This window comes from Pagrus major, chromosome 9, assembly GCF_040436345.1.
Source record: "Pagrus major chromosome 9, Pma_NU_1.0".
Classification (NCBI taxonomy): Eukaryota; Metazoa; Chordata; class Actinopteri; order Spariformes; family Sparidae; genus Pagrus; species Pagrus major.
The window spans coordinates 34,476,958-34,504,447 of NC_133223.1; the positions used below are offsets into that span (position 1 = coordinate 34,476,958).

Genomic DNA, 27,490 nt, shown 5'->3' on the forward strand with positions numbered 1-27,490 from the left:
TTTCCAATACCTTTTGTTAATCTATCTTCAGTCTTTGGTGGAGAAATCTTGGCAGCAAGTGGCTGAACTACAGCTTCCTCTGGTTTGGCTACAGGTGGCACTTTGGAGAACATCAAAATGTTTTTACTCTACAGTTATCACAAGGTTATTCCAGGAACCTGGTGTGAGCTTCGTTATCAACACACTACAGCTGTGATATAAATGTGTAGAGTTAGCTTGTAGGAGGATGATCTAAATCTATTTCCAAACATCCCAAAATCTACTGTCAACTCCAAATACATTGGAAGATGTTAATTTTAAAAGATCAAACTCAAGAGTTTTGCAGTGAAGAAAACATCTCAGAACATTCAAGATTTGGACAAACATGTTAAAGAGTTACAGGAAACACACAGATCACAGCAACATGAAACAAAACAGGAAAGACACACTGTTTAACACAATGTCTTTCAAGTTGATCAGCAGTAATGCAAAGTGTTTACTACGTTACCTCTTGGTTTAGGGGCTTCTGGTGTTTTCTCCACAAGTTCAACTTTCGGTGCTTCAGGTTCAGGTTTAATTTTGGGCACTTTCGGCTCAGGCACCGCCGCTTTCTGAGGTGCCAATTTCGGCTCAGGGGGAACCACTTTTGGCTCCTCTGTCGGTTCAGGTTGATAAGGTTCAGGAATGACCTTTCTGGTCACTTTCTCCTGTTCAGGTTCTGGTTTGGTGTATACTGAAGGTTCTTCAAGGTTAACAGAGAAATATGACTGTGAGTCACCACAGAGCACACACAGCTTTAAGAGTTCAGGGGGTAAAAGAAGGAAAAGATCACACATGAAAAATAAAAAGACAGACTGACAAAAACCAAACAACTAACAGGTGGACAGCCAAGAACACAATGCTCTGTACGCATTGTAAGAACGCTGAGACAGAATCACTTCAGACATGAAGTTTTGCAGACAGCACTCAAGAGAAATCTGAAGAAGGTCATCTGAAGAGTTAGAATAAGAATAGGATTGTTGGAATTGAATTTCTAAATGTAAATACTCGTATACAAGTTAAACTAATAAATTGTTTAAATTTGTCAAACGTATAAAAAATTACAAAAAGATCTCAAGAACTGAAACATCTATAAAATGATTACCTATTAGGATCATCTGATTTTACGTTCTTTTAAATTTCATTATACATTTGTTTCAATGTAGTGTAAGTTTAAAACAAATCCTAAATATACTGATAGCACATATAAATACTGCAGTTATATATAAGAAAAACCTGTCAAAAATGTTTAAACATTTCCAGATTTTTTTGTTTATCTCATGTACAAAAACATTTTAAAAATATGTATTGATATGATTTTTTTATACAAGTTTTAAAGTATCTTATCTTGGATTTTTTTTGCATTATGTCTCAAGACTTAAAAATGTAAGATGATAAATAAATATAAAATATAAAGTTTGCATGAAGAATCGTAAAAATTCAGTAATTGAAAAAATATCAAAAATTCATTTTTCAAAAATATAAGTGCATTTAAAAATACAATGCATTACAAAAACAAATGTTCCTATTCTGTGTCTTTGAAAAGTTTTCTGTCTCTTTTTGAAAGTTTTAGATCAAGAATCAAGAATGTGAGCCAATGAAGACTCTAAGATGACAAACAAACAAACAGAAATCATCAGTGACAAGATAACAAACGTTACCTGGTGCGGCCGGAGCTTCCTCTCTGCGAGTCGGAGCAGCGACAGCGACTTCGGGCTGCAGCTTCTTTGCTTCAGGTACTTTAAAATATTATCATCGATTTCAGTTTTCTGATAAATGCTCACATCAAGACTCATCAAGAGAAACAGAAATAAATGAAGAAAGGAACAAACAATCTGACTGAACAAGGAAAGTCTAAAAATATGACACAAGTACATAAATAAGATAATATTTGGGAGGTACAGACAGGTAGTGGAAGAAATAAGAGGAGGTATTTGCAAATACCTTTGACCGGAGCTGGAGGTGGAGCTGCAGGCTCAGAGGGCCTGTGAACCTCAGGAACTTAAAAGATCAAGAAAGTTCGCGTTAAAACTACGACGGCCAAGCTCTACAGTCTACTCTACTTTCTGCAGTACAGAAAGCTGTAGTGAGGGTTAATAAGAGCGCAAGAGAGGTAAGTAAGAAGCAGCAACATGAGTAAGAGGAATAAAACATGAAAGTAGAAGACAGACAGAATTGAAGATAATCATACACTGAGTTACAGCTTAGAGGAAGAGAAACTTCTATAAGCAGCAGCTGATGGAGTTTGAAGCGTTAGATGAAACGAACATGGTGGCGAGCAGAGCGGCAGTCCTGATCAGCAGCTTCGTTACATTAAAAGCTTTGATCAACAGCCAGAAGCCAGTTTGCCTTTTTTAAGAAGCAGTTGTACCTTTCGGGACTTCTTCTCTTCTCTCAAACTGAGTCCTCTCAATAATCTCCTCAACAGGTTTTTTCTCTTCTGGTGAAGAAGAAAAGTGAACTTAGAACAAAAACAACCTGATTCTGACATGTGAGGACAGTCATTAAGAGGTCTTTAATGATCAGAAGTTATGAGGATGAAATGAACTGCAATAAAAAACAATCAGTGAAGAAAAAGAGACAGATTGATGATTGACATCAGTAGAAACACAGACGGACACATAAAAGATGTTTTAAGACACAGACAGACAGACAGACAGAGGTTTTCATATCAATGAGGGAGTTATTTTATCAAACAGAAGGATGTTTATACCTGTGACGGAGGAGAACCGAACAGAAACCGTCTCTTCTTGAACGGTCAGACTTTCAAAAGCTACAGTGGATCATTGAAGGATAATCAACCGTTAGAGATCAAATGTTCGGATGTTTCATCACTGCAGACTTCAGGTTTGTGCAGAGGAGGATTATGGGAGACAATCGATACAGTTGTGGGATAAAACTCAACTAATCTGACTCTGAAAGTGTGAAGCTTTTAGTTTTTTAATTTCAGAATTATTCTTACATACATCATACTACATTACAGACTTGGACTGGTCTCAGAAGTTCAGTTAAAACAATGTCCGGAGAATGTATGTGATTAATTGAATAATTCTGTTTTTCAAATCTGATTTATAAATGTTATTTAATTGGAAAAGTAATCCTTTTTTCTCAAGATTTTCTTTTACTTAATTTCTGAGAATAATGTGATAAGGGTAAAACAAATTCTGTTTAATGTTTAATTTTAATTTTATTTAATTCTTGAATTACTGCATTCAGACTATAATTTCATAATTTTGAGATTAATCACAACTTTTTCACAAAATCCTCTTCTGTACATTAGTTTACATTTTGTGACATTTGAAATATATTTACAGATCGTGAATGACTTGTTACTGGAGGTAAATTATTGAGTTGTTGAGGTGGTATTTGAGTTATTAGGAGGGATGATGGCTGAATTAATATTCACTGAATTCAAAATGATCACACAGTTATTGAAGGTGAGAGTTAAAGGATGATGATGATGATGATGATGATAATGATGACGAAGGTTACATTTCAGATGGTTTAAAATGTAATGTTGATGAATGAAATGCAGAAACTTCACGCAGAATAAGAATTAATAGTGTTGGAAGTGAATACAGTTAGTTAATTACATAATTAACTTGTTTTTGTACCTTTCACTTCTGTTCTTTCTTCATAGTGATAAAACTCAGAGGAATCTTTAGGTAGAAAAAAAATTATGAATATAACAAGTGGAGTGAAGTTAAAGTTAAAGAGTTAAATTGATTAAATGTATCTGTAGAAACTGTCCCAGACTCACCCCTGACAACCATAGAAGCTGTTTCTGGGACATGAATTGACGTGTCTGGGACGTCTGGAGGTTTAACGACAAACACTTCAATTAATGCTGAACTCAACGAGAATATTATGTTCAGGTTTACTGTCATTAGTTTTAAGTACGTCGGCTTTTAAAAATACTCACCCTGAGGAATCTTTCCTAACCCAATCTCTGTAAAGGACAAGGTACAAATGTTATTTTAACTGCTAACTAAGTTTAACTCGAGTATCTTCAGCTGTGTGATAATCGTACAGACCTTTGCCTGACAGGTAAAGCTCAGCTGTGCTTCGAGCTTCTCCCATCGGCTCCAGACGAGCGATGACCGAGTAAACGCCTGACAGAGTGGAGACATGTTTCATGCTGATTACATTGTTTCACTAAAATACCTTAAAAAACGAACTTTTTAACTTTTGAAAATGACAACAAAACGCTGGTCACACTAGAACTCAACAAAATGTTTTTGTTTATCTAACGTTAATCGATTACAACATCTTTCTCAGAGTCTTTCGTTTTTCTCTGTACAGGATCGTTTACTGTCTCTGACATTTTATTTTCACTGTTCATCATTTCATTCAATAAAGAGTTTCACTCAAGAGGGAAAACTTTGTTAGCTCATTAACTAACATGTCGAGTGTATTGACTAAAACTGAATGGTGACAAAGAGCTAATGAGCTATGATAGCGTCCTCCATTTTGGACTCTCGTGGTCTCTATCCAACATCATGATGTTTGGATTGGTCTCATACTAAATTTTTTATTTTTCAGAATTGTGCAGCCCCAAAACCTTTTTTTGCTAAATAAATTTAACCTCTAAAATCTAAGATAACCAAGCAGATAAAGAGTTTCTTCTTTTTAAATACTTAAAAAAAAAAGAAGGAGGAGGAAAATACTTTCTGTTAGGAATCTCTCTCCAGAGTAAAATCTACAGTTTAAGTTAATTTAACAAACCTTCGTCCTTTGGGGTTACGTTGCGGATGGTCATAAAGTGCCGTCGGCCCTCGGTCCTGAAGTTATATTTCGGGCTCTCTTTAAGCTCCCATGAGTCTTTGTACCATGCGACAGTGGCGTTGTCGAAGGACAACTCGCACTCGAAGGTGGCCGAGTGGCGTTCATTGACCTCGATGCTTCTGATGCATTTAGTGAACTGAATTTGGTCGGCTAGAACCAGACAACCAGAGTTAACTGCTGATTTCACAATATTAGAGTCATGTTAGTTTATAACATCGACTATCTTATTGATTTCATGTTATTATTTATATATCAGGACTCTCTTTTGAGGAGTTTTGACTGATCGTTAAGTATAAAAGAAACACAGAACAAAAACAGGAAACAGAAAACCACAAAACACAGACATAAGTCATCAGATGTGAACCAGCAGGTTCAAAGAGGTCAGTCTGAGTTAGTTTGGAGTTGTACTGCTTACCTGTCTTGTATGCAGCTCCTGATAATAAAATAAAGGAGTGGGACATGAGGACACGTTACAGACGTACAGACAGGCGTCCATCGGACCGAACAGGAAGTCCAAATACTAAGACTCTTACCTGTGACAGTCAGCTTGGCGTTGGAGATGTGAGGACCACAAACCACGCGGTAGTTGCCCTGATCTTTGACCAGGCAGTTCTTGATCTTCAGGTAATGGTGGTCTCCAACGCTGCTGATCTCATACTTGTCGCTGTTGTCCAGTTTCTGTGTACCCTTGTACCAGGTGAGTGTGATCTCTGGGTAGTTGATCTTGATCTGACACTCAAAGGTGACGCTGTGGTTCTCAGGGGTCGTCTGGTCGCTGATGTCCTCGATCACAGAGACGGGCTGAAGGTTTCAAATTGGTTATAATGGTGTCATCAAACTCCGACAGGTTGAACTTTACAGAAAAATCTACATAGTTACATTCAGTATCTACGACTGATGTTCTGTCCTGCAAAAATACGATCCAGGGATGTTTTGATGGATTAGTATCATCGCCAGAGTGTTAAAACAAAAGCGTCGGTTGTGTTTGGGTACCTCTGTGCCGACACGTCCCTCCAGCTGCTGGATTAGTCTGGCCATGTCCTCCTCTTCAACCCGTCCGCCATGCTCCACCTCCTGCGATGGGAACAACAACGATCAGTAAATCTTAAATTCTTTCTATACAACGATCAGGGATAGAGGCCTTTGCTTGTTCTCTTATACCTCTTTTAGACCAAGGTGGTTCAGGTGCTGGCTCAGAGCCAGTGCTTACTTTCAAACCAGTTCATTGTGTGGTCTAGAACAAAGAACTGTTTATGTCAGGGGCTGGGGGCGCTGTTATCGTGACCAAGGACCAACTAAAATTGACTACCATTTTTTAAAACCAGAGCCAGTATGTCATGTTCTGATTTATCCATGGGAGAATAGCAAAAGATTTTCCCTATGGACGTGTGAGAAATTAAATAGTTATCCATTCATTAAGCAATGTACTGTAAAGACCACATCAGGATGTGAGAGCAAAAGGGGAGAATCCGACCAGTCATGTCTGGATGCCAAATGTAGGCATGCAAAGCCAGGAGTAACACTTGAAAAGAGTCAATGTAGTCCGCGATGGTTATTCCTAGCAATGCTGAGACGTGCAGTGACTGAATGATGCGACTCTACAGTGGCTCTCATGCCGGTGGAAAAGCAAACCGGTTCTTTAAAGGTTCACAGGTTGAACCAACTCTGAACCATCAGTTTGTTCGCTTTGGTCCAAAGGGGGCATTAGTTACTCTAATAACACTTCTTTTTCACTTCTAGCTGTATTTTCAAAGCAAAACTATAATCCTGACATGAAATTTTGAATTCCACCCAAACCACCACAGATGACCAGTCATCAGGATCAGTTAAAGGTCTCTCACCGCTCTTCCAGTCTCCATCTCCTTCTCCCTCTTCAGGAACTCGACAGCCTGCAGGATGGCGCGGAAGTCGTGGATGTTGTGCTCTCGCAGGATCCTCTCATACTCTTTGGGGTCGTGACCTCTCAGCAATTCCACAATGTCGATCTCTCCTTCTTTCTTGGGACTCTTCTGCTTTGAAGGAGTCCTGACAAATAAAAAATAGACAATCAGAGGTGTCTTCTTCTCAACAAGACCCGTATAGGGATTCTTTGACAAAAATCCAATTGATCAATAATTTCTTACTTCTTCAGCTTTGTCCTTATGTCTCCAATTCCTTCCATTTCTTCCTTTTTGGTGACCTCCATCTCAGCGCCACACTCGATCTCTCCATGTTTGTTGGTGGCAACACATCTGTAGAGACCAGCATCGGACTTGGTCACCTCTTTGATCTCCATTTTGGCGTTCTGGCCCTTGTGCTCGATGGAGATACGACCACCGGGGGTGATCTGCCTCCATTTGCCCTTCATCCACTTCACGTTGGGGATCGGGTCACCTCCGATCTTGGCGATGAAGGTTGCAGTGCCCTCTGAGAAGACAAAATAAGAATACATAAAGAAGAAATTCTACATGTTTGGCTTCTTAAATGAAAACTCATCTGTCCTACAGTTCTTTAAAGGTATTTCGTCCGTCACTAATTTAACAGCTCAATCTACCTTGCAAACGTGAGCATTACCAGAGGCTGGAAATGATCCTCCTTGTTAATGTTGATCTATAGAGCTCTCAGGTCGTTTACAGTCAACTTACTCTCAGTGACAGAAACGTTTTTAGGTTCCTCGATGAAGAAAAGGTTGTCGAGCTTCTTCACCGGGGCAGCTGCAGCTGGGGCAGCAGCCTCACCGGGGGCGGCCTTGGCTCCTTTGTCTGAATGGAAATCACAAAGGTGAGTTGCCACATTTGACCAACACCAAATGGCCCAATCAGTACCTCAAATCTGCTCTGTTGTCAATAAAGTAGTCAGATTCTTTATTGGGCACTAAGAGGACTGAGGGTAAACAGTCATCACATAGGCTGCTCAGCAAAATGTAAAAAAAACATCACCACTCATCACAAAAACTGTTATCTACAAACTGATTTTGTTACCTTTCACAGTGACCCTGGACTTGCAGAAGTCACTACCGTTGGCGTTGCTGGCTTTGCAGAGGTAATCTCCTGCGTCAGTCTTTGACACTGGGCTGACCTCCAGACAGGCCGTTCCACTAACAAACGTGATTCTGTTATTTCCACTGGACTTCAGTTCCCTCCTGTCCTTCATCCACTGGATGGTCAGAGGAGGAGAGCCGCTGACGTGGCATTTCAGGCTCAGCTTCTCGCCCTCGTTCACCGTCACCGGCTCCAGAGGGACGTCGAATTTGGGAGCCTGGCCAGATTCTGAAGGAGTGACAGGAAGGAAGGAGGACAGCTACAGGTACTTGCAAACAGTAACAGGATGGGAAAAACATGGAGACTCTGCTGCAGAATTTCACAGAAACCTTTAGAGGGAGTCTTTGTCTTTGTACTCAATTCTGCAAGAACCCTTCATTATCTGACTGGAACCAGAAATGGACTCACCTGCACAAATTTCAGTTTAAAGTTTAAATCTCTCAGTCTGTTATCCACCTCTGTTAGTTTTTAATCAGAGGTTTTCCAAACTGTGTCAGACTCTTAAATGGTCAATTCCATGCAAAATGGCTGCCTCCTGGACAAAAATGCAATGTTTTGTGGCTTCATCCAGTTGTAACCCTGCTCTGCATGTAGCATAGTATGTAGTCAGCTAACAGACAGGAGTTGATGGTAAAATTTTATAAATATCCTTTGAATTAAACTTTGAACTCCTTTTCCAAGCAGTGACCACGCAAGGTAACTTCCTAAATTGTAGCTAAGAAACCAGCTAGCTTGGTGCCCTTTTTTGGCTGGCAATTGACAGCACAACAACAACTGAATGGGTCAATTGCCAGTGACTCCCAAAATGACATATGTATATCACTGTTCCCAAAACAACCTTGCTATTGCAGCTGACTAGTATGGAATTACCGGACCTTCCTTGTACGGTAGCAGTTTGGTTAGGTTGAGGTAAGAAAACTGCTTGGCTAGGTTTAGGAAAACATCTTCCCAATTCCTCCTTTTGCTGCCATAATCATTACTATGGCTGTTTGAGGTTGCTACCTAACATGAAACGTAAATATGGGTCCTAATAAGTCGGGACAGCATGTTATCAGTTACCTTGCCAGCCAAAGTAGCTCACCCACCGGCCCCAAAAGAGCACTGAGTCAAAAAGCTTCCATGAATCTTCTGAATGAAGATACAGCAGTTGTTGCTGATGTTTTAAGATTTTTCCTGATGTCTTTAATTCAAATGCCGCAGAGACCCAGAACAATTTAAGGTGGAACAACTGGAGAAAGGTTTTACCTGACAATAATTTCACTTTCAAAGGGAACACACTACAAAACATAAAGCCCAGTCAATATCAGTTTTAGGAAAATGACTGATGAAGATTAACTGACACACCTGAGATGTTGAGAGAAACCCGACATGAAGCTTGTCCGGCTTCGTTGGTGGCAGTGCAGGTGTACACACCGCTGTCAGAGGACAAAGTGTCTCTGACATTCAGTGTGGCCAAGTTGTTCTTAAAACTGACATCATATTTGTCAGAGCCGTAGATTTCGCTGTTGTCCTTGAACCAGGTGACGGTCAGTGGCTGGGAACCAGACACCCGACTCTCCATCTTCACCGTCTTACCCACAGAATCCACCATGGACTCAGAGGGCTTCTTGGTGAAGTTTGGAGGGACTTTACGCTCTGTTAGTGGGGGAGAAAATGAAGAAAATTAAACCACAAAGTGACACGAAGACATGCTTCGAAATTTGAATTTAAGTATCATTCACCAGGCCACTGGGCCTTGACCATTGCATTCAGGGAAACATAGAGCCACAGCACTTAAGACAACATGAAACTGACACAAAGCGAACAAATACAGAATATTCACCATATTAATAAACACTTCTACCTGTCTGTGAATCCCTTTTTCCAGCAAGCAAATATTTATCCGACCCGACCATCTAAAACATTATTAAATCTTTTTCTTTCCAAAACCAGCCAGCTGTACAAACAACGACAATGTCACCCAGGACTTTTTAGATGTTACAAAACTCCCTCTGGTTACCAACAATCACCGGACGACAGGAGACAATAACTTCACTAAAGGTTAGCATTAGTAACTGGGATCATGAGTCAGATGGAGGGAAATGCTACCAGGTTACCTATTTCAACATGAGCATGACAGGTGTCAGTTCCTTCAGCATTGGAAATTTCGCAAGTGTATTTTCCCGCCGCCGCAGCCCTGTCGCTGTTTAGGACCTCCAGAACGCAGGAAGAGTCGGTGGTTTTGACGTTGTACAGGTATGAAGCCCAGATCGGCTTGTCGTCCTTCTTCCAAGTCACATAAACCCTCTGGCTGCCAGTGTACGTGCACCCCAGCCTCAAGGGTTTACCCAGCTCGTGGCTGACGTCCTCCAGTTTCTTGACAAATCGAACAGGTTCTGAGAGAAGTAATGTTGTAATCAGTCATAGAAACCACTGATCTTTACATGCGAAGGACGAAAGACTATGTGACTGCGCAGTATCCAGGAATCCGGGAATCTCGTGTAGAAAGAGAGGCTATGTGAAAGGAGGAGGATTTACCCTTACGTGAAGGTGAGGAAGGTTAAGCTTAGCATTGGATAAGCTATGTGAGTGGCTTTGTTACCTCTAGCAATTACTCACTTCATGCATGAAAGAGTTGTTGAGAAATAAAAGCAATGTAGTTGGTTAGTGTTACCTAGTTTGACATAAGCATGGCAGATATCAGAGCCTTGGACGTTGGAAATTTCACAAGTGTATCTTCCATGAGCTTCTTCTCGGTCGCTGTTGAGGACGTCCAGCACGCAACTGCAGTCTGTGGTCTTGATATTGTACTGATAAGAGGCCCAGATCGCCGCCCCATCTTTCTTCCAGCTCACGTTCACTCTTTGGCTGCCGGTGAACGCGACTCTAAGAGTCAGTGGTTCACCGACTCTGAACGTGGTGTTTTCCAGCTTCCTGATGAAGCGGGCAGGTTCTGTGAGGAGCAGTGAGGGTTGTTAGAGGCAAAGGTGAGCAAGCAGAAGCAAACATGAATCCTTAATCATAACTGATTAATGATAGTCAGTTAGCCTTATTGTAATTATGTGAAGTGGCGTAGAGAGTATAGCATATAGAGCCAGAGTTTCATCCTACTCCTGGTAGTAGCTCAATGTTTTTACACGTAGCGCGTTTCTTCCGTTTGTCTTTTTTGAAAGCATGACTACAGACAAAGCTTCATGGTGTCCTTTTGTTTGATTTGATCATATTTATCTGTCAGTGTCCATGACAAAAACCATGAAGCACAAGCAAAGAGCGGAAGTGCTTCATTCTAGATTTTACTGTTTTCATTTGGAGCCCAGGTGGACACAAAACTTATATTTATCTCAAAGATTTCGGACACGAACTGGGGATATTGGTGTCAATAGGACCATGTGGAACGTCTTCATGCAGGCCAAAGTTTATCAACACTTGGACAGAATCTTCAGACTATACTGCAATAGGTCTGTGTGGACACATCCACTTATACAGTTGTCCATGTCCACCTCTGTTATTGACGACATACTTAAGTTGTTTCAGCTTCAGAGATGGACGACATCCTTATTGAGCCTCTATGGCTCTAGTTTTTGCAGTTTGTCCTGCACTGTTGGCCTTTTCAGTGGATTTTTTGCCAATTGGGCATGATAATTCGGTGGCGGAGGCTGTTGGTGAAAATTGGAAGTCTAACAGGAAAAACGAAGGGCAATCCCCTTAAGCCTGTTGCTGTAGTATACATGAGTTCACCAATTTGGTCAGGTTTCTTCTCATTTTCTCCTCTACTACTTTAACAGAAACATTTACAACTTTTGATCAGACATGTTCTCGATTAGAAGTTGCTCTATTAGCAAGAGTGCTGTGATGTTGGCAATGGGAACAATGGACAATGATAAATACAGACTACTGCCACCTGGTGGTATGGAGAGTTATTTCCTCTCAAGCAGGCGCAGAACATGCAAGCTAGTTGGCTGTTGGTTGACTTTGATCTGTGTTCAAGTGCGGCTTTTTGGCCAAGACACAGGCGACATTGAGGTGGCGCAACAGTCGGCCTTCGTCGACGCTATTTCTTTGATATTTCTTTCTTTAAAAATAGTGGAGGAAGGGAAACCAGTACAACAGAAGCTAATCTGGGAGTAGGATGAAACTTCTGCTTTCCATGGCTAGCATTAGCAAATGTTTGTTGATTAGCGTTCGTGAATGAGATGGGAGAGTGCTGTGGTGGGTTGTGGAGATTGTACCTTTCTTAGAGGTTTTACAAAAGACATAAGCGTCACAGATGGCAGAATCTTCTGTGTTAGAAACTTGACATGAATAGAGCCCAGCTGCTTCTTCTCTGTCACTATTGAGGACTTCCAAAACGCATGAGGATTCTGTGGTCTTGACGTTGTATTTGTACGAGGCCCAGATCGGTTTGCCGTCCTTCATCCAGCTCACGTGCAGCAGCTGACTGCCAGTGAACGTGCACGTCAGATTCAGAGGATCGCCCAGACGGTATGATGTGTCATCAAGCTTTTTCACAAAGCGCGCAGGTTCTGAGAGAAGCAACATCATGTTAGTCATGTAATGTAGCCGGAAGTGTTAGCTAATCAGTGAGTGTGTTAGGAGGCAGTTACCCAGTCTGACATGAGCATGACAGATAGCAGAGCTGCTAGCATTGGATATTTCACAGGAATATCTCCCAGCAGCCTCCTCTCTGTCACTGTTCAGAACCTCCAAGACACAGGAGCTGTTTGTAGTCTTGATGTTGTACTTGTAGGAAGCCCAGATCGGTTTGCCATCTTTCGTCCAGCTCACATGCACGTGCTGGCTGCCCGTGTATGTGACCTGAAGCTTCAGAGGCTCGCCAACCCTAAAGTTCATATCATCCAGCTTTTTCACAAAACGTACGGGTTCTAGGAGAAGCAAGGAAGTTAGTGGTTAGCTGCTTGTCAGAAAAATAAGTGAGATTATGTGAGTAACCTCTTATTGTGATCAAATAGGGCTCATTGTTTTCAGTTTTTAAGGATTTTAAACAAAAAGAAAATCACTTAAAATCAGTTAAAACCAGTTTTTAATATTCCACTTTCTGAAATTGACATGTACTGCAGTTAACTGTAAACTGGGTTCTTTGGATAATTGAAGTGAAAATAAACTGTCTTGTGCTGTAATGCAGTTTTCGCCAAATTCTTTCAATATTCAGGAGGTAGAGATCATTATTTTTTCTGCTTTTGCAATGAAAGGCTTTGGATACTCAAAAACAAAAAAATAGTGCACATGTTGGAAGTGGCAACAACTGCAATCTGATCAGCTTGGCAGTCATTTTGAATGTATTTTGAAATTTTGTGGTATTTTTTGCAATTTACAGAGGTCATACTCTAACAAACTCCTCCTGGGAGGTTAATACATTTCAACTTAAACTTGGTCAGCTTATTTAATGACCTTAGTGATGAAAAGTTGTTAAACGATTGCACAATTATTGCAGTGATACTGATAATTGTTAATTGTTACTCCAATATACATTGTCCAATTCAAAATCATTTTTTGAAATATATATTAAGTTGGTGTTTAGTAGTGCACAGATAAAAAAAAAAATATATATTTTTAAATAAAACTGAAAAAATGAGCTCTTAGTCTGACCCTTCATGTTTAATGTTTTACCTAGTTTGACCTGTGCGTAGCAGATTGCGGTGTTCTGAGAGTTAGAAATTTCGCAGGAGTATTTTCCTGCTGCTTCCAGACGGTCACTGTTGAGGACCTCCAAGACACAGGTATTATCTGTGGTCTTGACGTTGTACTTGTACGAGGCCCAGAGCGGTTTGCCGTCCTTTCTCCAGTTCACATGGACCCTAGGGCTGGCGCTGTAAGCGCAGTACAGCGACAGGGGCCGACCGAGCATGAAAGTGGTGTCTTCCAGCTCTTTAATAAAGCGCACAGGTTCTATAGGAGGCAACAGTGGTGTTAGTTGCATGTTTTTCATGTTACAGCAAGCAAATGCAAGTTTATGTGAAAGGACTGATTTGCAGGGTAAAGTTCTGAAATAAACTAAAATCAGAAAAATGATGGTCATGATGTGCAGTTGTTAGTGGCTTTACCTATCTTAACCAGAGCATGACAGATATCAGTGCCCTCTGAGTTGGAAATCTCGCAAGAGTATTTCCCAACAGCTTCCGGACGGTCGCTGTTGAGAACTTCCAGGGTGCTGGAAAAGTTGGTTGTCTTAACATTGTATTTGTAAGATGCCCAGATGGGTTTGCCATCCTTCATCCAGCTGACATAAATCCTCTGGCTGCCAGTGAACGTGCACTCCAGCGTGAGAGGATGGCCGATTTTATAGTAGGTGTTTCTCAGTTTTCTCACAAAGCGAGCTGGTTCTAAGAAATCAATTAGCAATGGTGGTGTTAGATATGAAAAGCACTCAATCTGGTTACATGTGCAAATGACTCAAGTGATTTTTGTAATAAGGTAATGAAGGGAAGTTGCTCAGGAGGTTTACCTAGCTTCGCGTTAGCATGGCAGATATCGGTTCCTCCAGCGTTAGAAATTTCACACGTGTATTTTCCGACAGCCTCTTCTCTGTCGCTGTTGAGGACTTCCAGGATGCAGGTGTCGTTGGTGGTCTTGATGTTGTACTTGTACGATGCCCAGATCAGTTGGCCGTCCTTCTTCCAAGTCACGTTTATTCTCTGGCTTCCAGTGTACAAGCATTTAAGGGTCAAAGGTTCGCAGAGTCTGAAATAAGTGTCTTCCAGCTTTTTCAGGAAGCAAGCCGGTTCTGAGAGGAGTAATGGTTGGGTTAGTTGCATGTAGCTGCCATTATGTTAGCAGGCAGGCAATTGAGAACTTACAGTAGTTTCAACTGACTGAGATCATTTTTTGTCCTATATGACTACTGTGCCTATTAGAAAACTAAAATTAGAAAAGAGCAGGAGAGTTAGTTGATGAATAAAAGCAGATTTGTGACTTTACCTAGGCTGACACAAGCGTGGCAGATGTCGGTTCCAGCTCCGTTGGAAATTTCGCAAGAGTATCTTCCAGCTGCCTCGGGCCTGTCGCTGTTGAGGACGTCCAGGATGCAGGTTGAATCAGTAGTTTTAACATTATACTGATAAGAAGCCCAAATCAGCTTGCCATCCTTTTTCCACGTGACATTGATCCTCTGGCTTCCGGTATATGTGCAGACTAGCTTCAGTGGCTGACCCACTATGAAAGTCGTGTCCTCCAGCTTCTTGATAAAGCGCACAGGTTCTGAGAGAAGCAATGCTGATGTTAGAAAAGCACCCATTGTTATGCTTGCATGCATGCATCTATGCCTCTATGCCAAAGTTAATTCTTTAATGGATGAAATGTAACAAAGCACTGATAAGAGAAAGCTACGTTAGTACTTTTTCCAAGAGTAGCATATTTAACTAGAAGTAATCTTTGGGTCTTTAATGTGGGACTATCCATTAACAGAAAGTTTTATCAACTGAACAAAATATCTGTAAAACTGCAAAATCCCAGCAGGAGTCATTAACAAAGGAAAAGAAAGTGTGTAAAACGAGCATCACCTTTCACTGTCACTTTACAGCTGGCAGAGGATGAACCAACCCGGTTCTCTGCCTTGCAGACATAATCACCATGATCGAACTTGGTTGATTTGGCTAGTTTCAAAGTGGCAACACCGTTTGCAAAGTCCATCGTGAAACCGTTGGACTTGCGCAGCTGTGCGTCAGCTTTAAACCAAGAAACGGAGATGTCAGGAGTTCCCGCGATACGGCATTTCAGGGTAACCGCATCGCCCATGGTTAGCTCCACTGGCTCCATCGTTTCAACAAAGTATGGTCGTTCTAAAGTGAAAGATGATGATGATGATTTAGTAAAACTACAGATGTTTAGTTATGGAAGAATGAATGAATAAACTAATGAATTATAACAACTGAAAACACATGCATGTTAATGATTTTACCTAGAATTGACACTTGTGCTTCACATCTGTCACTTCCAACTCCGTTGTCTATCTCGCAAGAGTATCTACCAGCTGCCTCCATCCTGTCAGCATTAAGAACCTCCAGGATGCAGGAGGTGTCTGTGGTGATCACATTGTACTGATACGAGGCCCAGATTGGTTTACCGTCCTTCTTCCAGATCACATTTACCCTGGGAGTTCCAGCAAATGTGACCTCAAGCCTCAGAGGCTTTCCCTTTTCAGCCGAAATGTCTCTCAGCTTCTTGACAAAGTGGACTGGTTCTGAGAGAGGCAATTCCATTATCAGTTACACAAAATTCACTTTATGGAAGTTCACAGATGGATGAAAGAAAAAGATATCTTTCATGCTAACAAACCTTTCACAAACAGGTGAACTGGGTAGCTTTCCTTCCCTGCATCGTTAATGATCTGGCAGGTGTACTCTCCTGCGTGGGACTTCTCGACTTTATGAAGCACCAAAGTGGCAACATCGCCCTTCAGGGAAATCTCGCAGCCTCTTCCATGCTGCATCTCCTTGGCTCCCCTGAACCACTTGACTTTCAGGGGGGCACTGCCTTTCACTTTAGCCATGAAAGACGTGTTTTTGCCAGGCAATGTTTCCTTTGCTTCAGGTGTTTCCACAAAAGATGGAGGTTCTAGTTCCAAATAAAAAAAGATGTGTTTTAAGATAATTGTTGACTTCCTGTAAGGAACCTGATCCCGTGCTTATGAAAACATCCTTGAAATCTTCTCAACTTTATTTACATCTACTGACCTGTCACATTCATCGAAGCACTCGTCTCACTGGCTCCTGCAGCGTTTACAGCTTTACACGTGTATTTGCCGGAATCAGACACCTTGATTGAAGGTACTCTCAGTTTGCAGTTATTATCGGTGCAGCTAATGTCATAGCTTGGCCCACTCTTGATCTCCTGGCCATTGTGGAACCAGGAAGTTGTTAAAGGAGCAGAGCCAGTGACCTTACACTCCATCTCACCAGGCTTACCCACAACAAGGTGGGTGTCTCTCAGCTTCCTGATGAAACTCGGTGGAATCAACTTATCTATTGTCAAAAGAACAAGAAGCATTTCTGAACTGACTGCTGTTAAAAAGGATAATAAACGTTTGTTAGAGGGCAGGTACATAATGGTCACCAACCTGAGACAGAGAGCTTAGTTTTGCAAGAGGCTGTACCAACATGGTTTGAAACCTCAAGCTTAAACTCTCCAGAATCTGCTTTATCAGCAGATCGAATCTTCAGTGTGGCAACCTTCTTCGCAAAGGACATCTGGTACTTTGCACCAGCAGAGAGCTCTTTGTTGTCTTTAAACCACTTAGTTTTCAGTTCTGGTGAGCCAGATACTGTGACTTCAAGAGCTGCATTTTCTCCTGACTTCACGTTCAAGGACTCTGGGCTATCCACGATAGCAGCGGGTTCTAGAAATTAGGGAAGAAGTTATTAAGCTAAACGAATCCTTACACTGTCAATGGTGGTGATGTAATGAAGTCTGGACTTCTACAAACCTAGAACGGTCACTTGGGAGACAGACTCCAGGACTCCAGAGTCGTTCCTCAGCTGGCAGGTGTATTTACCAGCTGTGGTTGAGTCGGCCTTGGGCACTACAAGTGTGACCACATTGTTTTCAAAGGTGATCTTCCTGTTGTCACCGTCTCTGAGAATATGGTCTTTGTCCTGAACCCAGGACACAGTCAAAGGCTCAGCGCCTTTCACTGTAGCAGTCAGTGTCAACTGCTGCCCAACTCTCACTGATTGGTCGACCAGTTTCTTGACAAACGCTGGTTGTTCTGAATAGTGATGGAAAGATCAAAGGTGAGGGGAGGTAATCGCACTCGAGCTAAACTTTGAGGCAATGGCCACTGATTCTGTACTAACCTTTGAGGCTAATGGTAGTGCGGCAGGAACCAGTTCCTACACTGTTTGACACTTTGCACTCATAAAGACCAGCGTCGTCCTGCTCCAGTTTAATAATGTGAAGCGCAGCAGAGCTGCCCTCACTGACCATCTTATATTTCCTGCTGTCCTTCAGTGGCCTTTTGTCTTTGTACCAGTTAACCTGGAAAGGTAGAGTGCCGTACATCTCACAGTGTAGGCTAGCATCTTTCCCTTTAAAGACCTCAACTGGACTTGGAGTTTTAGTGAAGGATGGGGACTCTGTAAAATATATCGACATTTATTATGCGATACAAATTCTTGTTGAGGATCATGCTTATGTTCAGTCCATGCCAGAGGGATCCATCCAGATATAGAAAAACAAAGATCATTAGTGAGAGAACTGAAACACGCGCTGTTCATGCTAGGATTGGAGAGTAGGTCATGTCATACTCAGATCTGAGAAATTAACATGAAAAAGGTAAGTCACCGGTATACTAGACTGGATCATTCCATCAAAAATAGGGGATAACTTATCTTTAAAAAGAGGTAACACTCAGACTCATGCTATCCAACAAAAAACAAAAACAAAATCAAATTTTTGACCGGAACAGAAGGCTGTTGGGCTCCATGCTGAAGTTTTTAGACAGGGTACCAAAAGCATTCAACGAAGGTTCAAGTGAAATATCACAATCTGCATCATGGGGGAGTTTCATTCCTTCTTTTTCATGCTAGTTCAGAGGGGGCAAAATCCACAAGACTGGAGATTGAATATATTCAATAGCTGACCTTGAACTGTGAGAATGGTGCTGCAGCTTGCACTGCCAGCATCGTTATGAGCCTCACAGGTGTAGACTCCGTTATCCTCAAACCTTGTGGTGCGCAGCTGGAGGTACGCAGTCGAGTCAACAAACATTACTTTATAGTTGTTTCCGTCAGTTAGCTTTTGCTCGTTTTTGTACCAGCATATGTTCAGGGAGCGTGAGCTGGTGAACTTGCATTCGAAACGGTATCCCTCACACTGCTTCACAAAGGTAGTGGGAGGAAGTTTCAGGACAAACTGGGGAGGTTCTGCAAAGTCAAAAAAAGATCAAATTACAATCGTCAGCATGAAGTAACACTTGAGCATCAGAGTAACGTATGGAGGATGCGGACTGGTGACTGGATGCTGTAACAGATGAAGACATAGATATTCCTGGTGAGAAAAGAAATGGTAAGGTGTTCAGGAAAATGAAGAATGAGGAGCTGTGAAAATGGAGGAAAAAAGATGGAGTTAATTGAGTGGCGATGGTGTGGACAAAAAAAAAGAATAGTCCAACCTTTCACCAACAACTCTGTGGCACTGTTCACTGCGCCTGCGTCGTTGCTAACTTGGCAAGAATAAATCCCAGACTGCAGAGTCCCGACTGAGTTCAGCTCTACAGAGGAGGAATATTTCTCCAGTCTAATCATACATGATGGCCCTGTGATGAGTTCGATGTCATCCTTGAACCATTTCACTGTAAATGGAGGTGTTCCTTCAAAGACACTTCTGAAGAGTACAGTAGACTTTGGGATAACAGCCTGAGACTCAGGCTCAGCTACGAATCTTGGTGGCACTAAAACCCACACAGAGAAATGATTACGATACATGACTAACAGCTTGTGAGTTAAAAATTTGATGAAGTCGACCTCTGGATGCTAACCTTTAGCTGTGAGAACTCCGCTGCAAACACAGCCCCCAGCATCGTTGGTTACTTTACAGGAATACTCTCCTGTATCAGCACCTTCAGTCAGCTTTAACTCCAGTGAGAAACTGTTTTCAACATGCAGAAGTTTATATTTGGAGCTGCTGGTGATCTTTTGTTTCCCTTTGCTCCATTCAACTGACAATGGAAGAGAACCGGCCACTTTGCACTCCATGGTAACCACCGAACCCATAATTGCTTGAATGTTTGTGAATTTCCTAATGAACGTTGGAGGAATCACTTCGTCTGTTTAAAATCAAATTAAAAGATCATTAGAATCAAAGAAAAGACGCAATTCTACAACTTTGTTCGAACAAAAAATATCTTACAAACCTAAAACTACCAGCATGACTTTACAGCTGCAAGTCCCGACAGCATTCGTGGCTTCAAACCGGTACTGTCCTGTGTCTTCCAGCTGAGATGACTGGATGTTAAGACTGCTGAGGTTGTTCTCATAGCAGAGATTAAGTTTTCTGCTTGACTGGAGCTCTCTGCCATCTTTGCTCCATCTTACACTGATCTGAGGAGTTCCAGATACCCTGCACTCAAGACTAACTGGATCTCCACGAGTCACTTTGACTACCTCTGGCTTCTCTTGGATCATAGGCGGTTCTACAACACCAAGAAAAAGAGGTGAGTGTACTTGTTTTAGCTGTTAAAGTTAGGTATAATGTTGAGCAGAAGAATTGCGCTGGAAACAGAGGTACCTTTCACTATGAGGTTTGCAAAGCATTTGTCCTGCCCAGCCTCATTTATGACCTGGCAGGTATATTTCCCGCTATGAGTTGCCTCACATGCAGGAATCCTGAGAGTCACCTCTTTGTTCAAATCAAATGCTCTCTCGATCTTTGGATCCTCGTGGATCCAGTTCTCATCTTTTTGCCATTGTACAGAGAGAGGCAGAGAACCTTCCACAGTGCAGCGAAAGACCGCGACATCTCCCAGAATAGTGGAGACATTTTCAATCTTCTTAACAAATGTTGGAGGGACTAATACGAAGAAAAGATGCAATTGTGATACCTGAAAGTAAACAGTGCTGTATGCCTGATGTTTTTCAGTATGATGAGCAACCAACCTTTCAGAGACAGAGCTGCAAAGCCTGTGCAACTTCCAACGTCATTGGCTACCACACACTGATAAGTACCAACATCTTCCACTTTACAGTTCTGGATTTTCAAGCTCACATTTTCACTATCAACAATAAGATACTTCTGGCTGGATTTGATTGGCATTCCATCTTTGATCCACGTGACTTTAAAAGGAGCACTTCCTGCCACTTTGCAAGCAAACACTGCTGTTGAACCTTTAACAACTTCCAGAGCCTTCAGCTCCTCAACAAACGAAGGAGGCTCTGAAATAACAAAGCAAATCAAACTGAAGCAACCGCTGATTTGTATTTGTAACTCTGATGAGATGTAAACATGTAAAGGAAAACCAACCTTTCACTTCTAGTTCAACTGTGCAACTCTCTGTGCCGGCTTCATTGCTGGCTTCGCAGAAGTAATTCCCGCTGTCATTCCCACTAACTTGACTAATCGTTAAAGTGGCTACAGAGTTGAAAAACGACATCTTGTGTTTGACACTTTGGTGAATCTCAGCTCCATCTCTGAACCAACGCACAGAGATCTCTGGAGTACCACCGACTTTACACTCGAACACCTTATTGTCTCCTACTCTTACTACTGATACACCTTCAGGTTTATCAATGAAAAAGGGAGGTTCTGGAAAAAGTACATACAAAGATTACTTAAGTATGGTGAGCACTCCAAAGTAAAGAAAACAATAAAGGTAAGAGACTAAATATTAACCTTTTACAAAGAGTGTTGCCTGGCATGAAGTGGAGCCAACATCATTCTGTATTTCACAGATATAGTCACCAGAATCAGAAGATTTGGCAAAGAAGAGCTCCAGTGAGCTTGAGGTTTTGTCTTTGATCAAAGAGCAGTCGGTGCTGGATAAAACTGCTTTCTTGTTTTTAAACCATTTGATGTTCATTGGCGGCGTTCCAGAGAAACAAACATTAAATTTCACCTTCGACCCAGGCAAAACATTCATGGATTCAAGCTTTTCAAGAATGCATGGTGGTTCTGTTGGTGGACAAAACCCAACATAGTCAGAATTAATAAAATGCAATTATGCCTTAAACTGCAAGAAAGTTCTGAGGATGTAAGCTGAGTTCTAACCTTTGACAAACAAAGTCCCAGAGCACTGGACAGATCCTGCTTTGTTCTTAGCCATGCAGGAATAGATACTGCTGTCCTTATTGTCAAGACAACTGATTTCCAGGAAAGCGACATTTTCAAAAAATGTGCATTTGTGTTTCTCATCAGTTTTGATCTCTTTCTCATCTTTGTACCACTGTATTGTCATCGGCAGGGAGCCAGATACAAGGCACTCCAGATGAGCGAATGATCCCCTGATACCTTCTGTCTCCTTCAGTGCTCTTGTGAAAGATGGTTTAATGATCTGATCTAATATAATCAGAGTGCAGAAACAATCTTAAGTTGGTTATATGAATAAAACAGAGAAGAAAATCTCATAAAAGACATGAAACTTTGGGATAAACTGACCTAATACAGTAACGGCTGCCTCACAAGAACTGCACGCAGCCTTGTTTGAAACTTCGAAGGTGTAATCACCGCTATCTCTTTTCTCTGTTTTAATGATTGTGAGCACAGAGCTGGTGTCTGTTCTCTGTATTTTGTATCTCTGGCCTGAGGTCAGCTCCTTTCCCGCCTTTATCCATTTGGATTTGAGCGGTTTGGTGCCTGAGAATCTGCATTCAAGCCTGGCCGGGTCGCCCTGGGTTACACTGATGGACTGTGCATGTTCTGAAATACTTGCTGGCTCTGGGATAACAAAATGATCCAAAACTGAGTGAGCTGCTACCACTTACAGACATAAATGCGACAGATGAAGCTTGACAAAAAAAAAGCAACAGCAGTGAAGACAAGTAAGAGTCACAAAGATCCTACAAACCTGTCACAATGAGCACAGCGGCACATCTGTGAGTCCCGGCTTTGTTCTGTGCCTGACAGACATATTTCCCGCCGTGTGATAACTGAGCATTTTTCAAATTCAACACAGCACTTTTGGTTTCATAGGAAATCTTAACATGCTCATCCTCTGTTAGCTCATGATCGTCCTTGATCCAGGAGAAAGTCATGGGAAGTGTTCCAGACAACATGCACTTCATAGAGATCTCAGAGCCCACCATGCAGGACATATCCTCTAGTCTCTGAACAAATGATGGTGGTTCTAGTGAAAGAAGACCACAAGTCAGACTGCAGGCTGAAGGAGGGTTTACATAAACACAGAAGATCCACATTGCAAATCTTTATCTCTCTGGTCTAAAAACAGGTACAGTAACCTTATCTCCTTCCAAACAGGGCTGCTTGTATTGCTGAAATTTGCATAAACATTTGCAGCATGCACAAAGATAACCTCTGTATTTGACATTGTCCTTGGACTAACCTTTCAGTGAAATTTGGCAAGAACAAGATGTCTCCCCCACATCATTTGTAACAGTGCACTGGTAAATCCCAGCATCTCTGCTCTCACAGTTTGAGATTTGAAGTGTGACTGTGTTGTTTTCGACACTGATCTTATGCCTTTGGTTGCTTCTGATCAGCTTATCATTGTGCGAGCAACTTATTTCAAATGGAGCGGAACCTGAAATGGTTCCCTCCAAGATTAGGTCAGATCCCTTTACAAGCTCAGCTGATTCGAAAGGCCTCACAAACAATGGAGGTTCTATAAAAAGAAGATAATAAATGTTATGTTTAAAGTCGTTAAAGGGCTGATGAGTAAGTTCTAGTCTCATGAGGCCGGTCTGGTCCACAGATTTCATTTAGATGTTCCGAGCCTTCACATTACAAACTCTCCACTCTCATTGGATATCTCAGGATATCTTGGGAAGCAAATTTTAGAAAAAGTTAACGAGATGAAACATTGTTTTATCCCCTGATCCTTTAGAGGACAGGTCTCCAGTCAATGACAGTGGTGTACACATGGAGATCACAAGCTCATTTACAATCAGCGTTAGATAAAGATAGAGACTGTATCTGCATTCATTTTATCCATACTTGTGCATGTTTTCTGAAAGCTTACAGATGCGGACGAAATCGAGGGCAATATTACCAGAAATCATTAGGGGCAGTATAGCCAATAGTTCAAGCGGGACGACCAATGGATGTGACAAAGAAGTTTGAGCAATGGTGGAAACCCTTAAGTACTCTCTTATTGGTGATATTAGCTCAAAGTATTCCCTGTCAACATGCAATGGATTTAATGACCTCATAGAACACCACTGTCTGAAACGCTGCCTCTCCTTTTGCCTCCTTCTTAACAGGTACATTATCACAACCTTGTCCATTGTTGGGATGTTTGTTGTCAAAAACTCTTGACTCTGAGCTGCCCTCAAATGGTTGTATTGCTTAACACACCTACAACTCCGTGGGCAATTAAGGTTACATCATTTGAGATGGACGGATGGATCTATTTTCATTAGAAAAGGGGGCATGAAAGAGCCTTTAGAGTCTCCAATCAAGCTAAACCTTTAGGTTGGGTTTAGGAACTAATGGGAGACACGAGTGCAAAAAAAGGGGGTGTGATGCCTCACTGGCTTCCCATCTGCGAATATGAACAATTATGTTTTTTGGAGAGTACAAGCAAACCAGATGAAATTAAAACCCCAGCTCACTGCGGTGGTCCGGAATGTAACCTCTGCAGATTGCTCTGATTTTCTGTCAATGTAGGCGCATTAAACATGTTAATGAACAATGTGGACCAGACTTCATGCCGACAGTCTAAAGATTGTCTCTACGAAGAGAACTACTGAACCAACCTTTCACTGCTACTAAGCTGCTGCACTGGTCTCTGCCGGCCTGGCTGGACGCCACACAAACATAATCTCCACTGTCCTCTACAGAACAGTTCTCTACCTCCAGAGTCGCTATGGAGTTGTCGAAGGACATCGAGTGTCTGTGGTCTGAAGCGATCTCAGATCCATTTTTAAACCATGTGATGCTAATAACAGGGGTGCCCTGCACTTTGCAAGACAATTTCAGAGGTTGTCCAGTTTTCAGCAGCAGTGAAGGCTCAAGCTTCATTGTAAATGTTGGGGCTTCTGTAAATTATCAGTAAGAGTAAGAACAAGAGTTTAAGTAAAGAAAAAAAACAGTTCAGTGAATCATTTCCTAAAAAAACAAAGAATGAAACAGCACCTTTCACAAAGAGGGTTGCAGTGCAATCCACCTTCCCAGCCTCATTGGAAACTTGGCATGTGTACTTTGCGGAGTCACTGGGTTTCACAGAATTAAGCTCCAAGGAGCTTGAAGAGGCGTCTTTCTTTATGAAACACTTTCCTCCAGTGAAAACCTCTTTCTCCTCTCTGAACCATTTAACAACCAGAGGAGCTGAGCCTGTAAAGGCTGATTTTATCACAACATTTGATCCCGGTGAGGCATCCTGGGATTCAGGTTTCACAGTGAAGACGGGAGGTTCTGGAGTTAATTGGGAAAAAAAGAGCAAACATTCAAACCCTACCGTTAATTTCTGATCAGCTGTAATGTCTGACAAATTCCTGTTGAATCTTAACTAATTCAACTTCTCTGACCTTTGATGGACAAAGTACCACTCGTCTCTTTCTCTCCAGCATCGTTAGAGGCCCGGCATGTATAAACTCCACCATCGCTTTTCTCCAGGCCAGTTATCATCACAGAGGCTGTACTCTCACCGAAATCAACCTTATATTTGTGACCACTGTGGATTTCTTTATTGTCTTTGTACCAAGAAACAACCAGTGGCTGAGATCCAGCCACTCTGCAGTCCAAGGTAACATTACTACCAATACTTGCATCCACTTTCTTTAGAGTTCTGGTGAAGGATGGTGGAACTGCACGATCTGCGTGAGGAAATATATCAAAGTATGTCATCAAGGGCCAACCCTTTAAGTTGCTATTAAAGTATTCTTGGCTAAAACTAACCTATAACAGTGACTGAGCAGGTGCACTGGTCTTTTCCAACTTTATTGGACACCTCCATCTTATACTCTGAAGTGTCGCCTTTTTCTGCTGTGAGGATCTTTAAGATGGCGGTGTTCTCCTTCACCATCATTTTATATTTACGGCCGCTGATCATCTCCTTGCCATCTTTAAACCATTTCACTTTGAGTTCTGGGCTTCCAGAAATCCTGCACTCCAATGTGGCTGAATCTCCTGCAGTCACACTGATGGACGCTGCTTTCTCTACGATCCTAGCAGGTTCTATAATACAACAGGAGTTTTAGGATTTATAAACATCTACATCTGAACTTTGAACTTTGAGAATATTTCTGACTAACAGGAATGTGTTCTAACCTTGAATTGATAAGACAGCTTCACATTTCTGCTGTCCTGCCTCGTTTTCAGCAAGACAAGTATACTTGCCGCCATGCTTTAACTCAACAGATGAGAAGGAAATGCTAACAATGTTGTTCTCAAATGTCATTTTAACATTTGGATCATCATCTCTTAGCAGCTCAGAGTCTTTCATCCACTTGACAGTAATGGGAGCTGAACCTTTAAGGGTTCCCTGTAGCTTCACAGTATTCCCCAACACTGCTGTAGCACTCTCAATCCTCTTTGAGAACAAAGGTGGCTCTGAAATAACAGTATTTATAATAATTATATGAACAACAAGAGAACTACAACCATAATCAGTATGTCCTGTATTCCTTTTACACTACTAACCTCTCTGTTTAGCCACTGACTTTGAGGTAACTGACCCGACCTCATTTGACACGATACATTCATATTCACCAATGTCAGCGCTCTCAAATGATTGGATCTCCAGAGAGGCCAGGGATCCCTGTGACACTATTCTGTATTTCTTATCTGATGACAGGCGTTTCTTATTCTTTTTCCAGGCAACATCGAACGGTGCAGAGCCTGCGATCTCACACTCCAACACAGCTACAGATCCTCTGACTGCCTCTAAGGGGAGCAACTCCTTTCTGAAAGACGGTGGTTCTGAAGGGGAACAACTTCAGTTAGACAAGTTCTTATTCTGACTGACAATTTGGTTATTAATTAGATGTCTTAAGTCTGCACACCTTTCACTGTTACTTTAGTGCTGCAGCTTTCACACCCAGACTCATTGAGAACCTCACAGGTGTAGTTTCCACTGTCACTCAACGTGACATCCTTTATCTCAAGAGTGGTGACACCATCCTTCAGACTGATGTCACATCTGCCACCAGCAGACAGCTCACTGTTATTAAAGAACCAGCTGGTGTGAAGTTCAGGGGATCCTTTGACGGTGCACTGCAGTCGAGCAGTGCCGCCTTGCTTCCAAACTGTCGTGGCTTCCAGCCTCTTTACAAAGACTGGTGGCTCTGCAGAGGTGTGTGGTTAAAAAGAGCCGAAGAGGTCATTTAAAAATAACAACCCAGCATTGAAAGAAAAGAGATTTAAGACTTTAAAACACCACAGAATAAAATGATGTTAATTTTCAGTACTGCAGATTTGTGACAGCTTCAAATGCTGCAGTAGCCATGAAAGTTAACTAGATAGCTCTTACCTTGGACCTTCACTGCGGTGGAGCAAGTTGCACTCCCAGCTTCATTTGTCACTGTGCACACATAATTTCCACAATCTTTCAGTGTGGTCTTTAGGATATCAAGAGTGACTGTCTTATCCTCAAAAGACAGTTTACAGTCCGGAGACTGGTGCACTTTCCTACCATCTCTGGTCCAGGTTACAGAAACTCCAGTGTCCTCATCCACCTGACACTCCAGGTGCAGAGGAGCTCCGACCACAGCAGCGATCGGACCCAGGGGCTTTACAAAGTTGGGCTTATCAATAACACGCAGGTCCATGCTGCACTCGGCTGTCCCAACATTATTAGACACCTTGCACACAAAGAGCCCCCTGTCTGCTGCATCAAGTGTGGTTATACTAAGAGTGTGCTTATTCTTTTCACAAGAGGTTTCATATTTTGCCGGCATACTGGGTAAAGCCTGGTTGTCTTTGAACCAGACAACATTCAGTGGGGCAGATCCTGTAATCACGCACTGTATCATTGCCCTCTTTCCAACATACACAGTCTGAGGGTCAGGTTTAGTTACAAAGGAGGGAGGGTATTGCTCTATAGGAATTCAGAAAAACAGAAACAC

General features: G+C 41.9%; 2 protein-coding genes across 2 annotated transcripts in view; both read right to left on the bottom strand.

Annotated features, from left to right (window-relative positions):
• Window positions 1-27,490, bottom strand: part of ttn.1 (titin, tandem duplicate 1) — a 177,799-nt gene that overhangs the window by 110,919 nt on the left and 39,390 nt on the right. The window contains exon 45 of the mRNA XM_073473207.1: window positions 488-721. Coding sequence (XP_073329308.1) covers window positions 488-721 — 234 coding nt within the window. The remainder of the gene's footprint in view (window positions 1-487; window positions 722-27,490) is intronic.
• On the bottom strand, window positions 1,593-27,193 carry LOC141002524 (titin-like). Its single transcript, XM_073473876.1, is given in 35 exon segments — window positions 1,593-1,624; window positions 2,390-2,458; window positions 2,732-2,791; window positions 3,633-3,676; window positions 3,772-3,832; window positions 3,941-3,967; window positions 4,053-4,130; window positions 4,744-4,953; window positions 5,337-5,604; window positions 5,797-5,877; window positions 6,645-6,828; window positions 6,927-7,209; window positions 7,428-7,544; window positions 7,764-8,051; window positions 9,168-9,456; window positions 9,912-10,235; window positions 13,875-14,158; window positions 14,275-14,565; window positions 14,754-15,017; window positions 15,718-15,999; window positions 16,095-16,373; window positions 16,493-16,780; window positions 16,876-17,154; window positions 17,242-17,523; window positions 18,398-18,679; window positions 18,928-19,206; window positions 19,669-19,947; window positions 20,043-20,324; window positions 20,411-20,686; window positions 20,775-21,056; window positions 24,182-24,463; window positions 25,323-25,601; window positions 26,136-26,345; window positions 26,429-26,710; window positions 26,896-27,193. Coding segments are annotated over 35 exon segments (7,695 nt in total).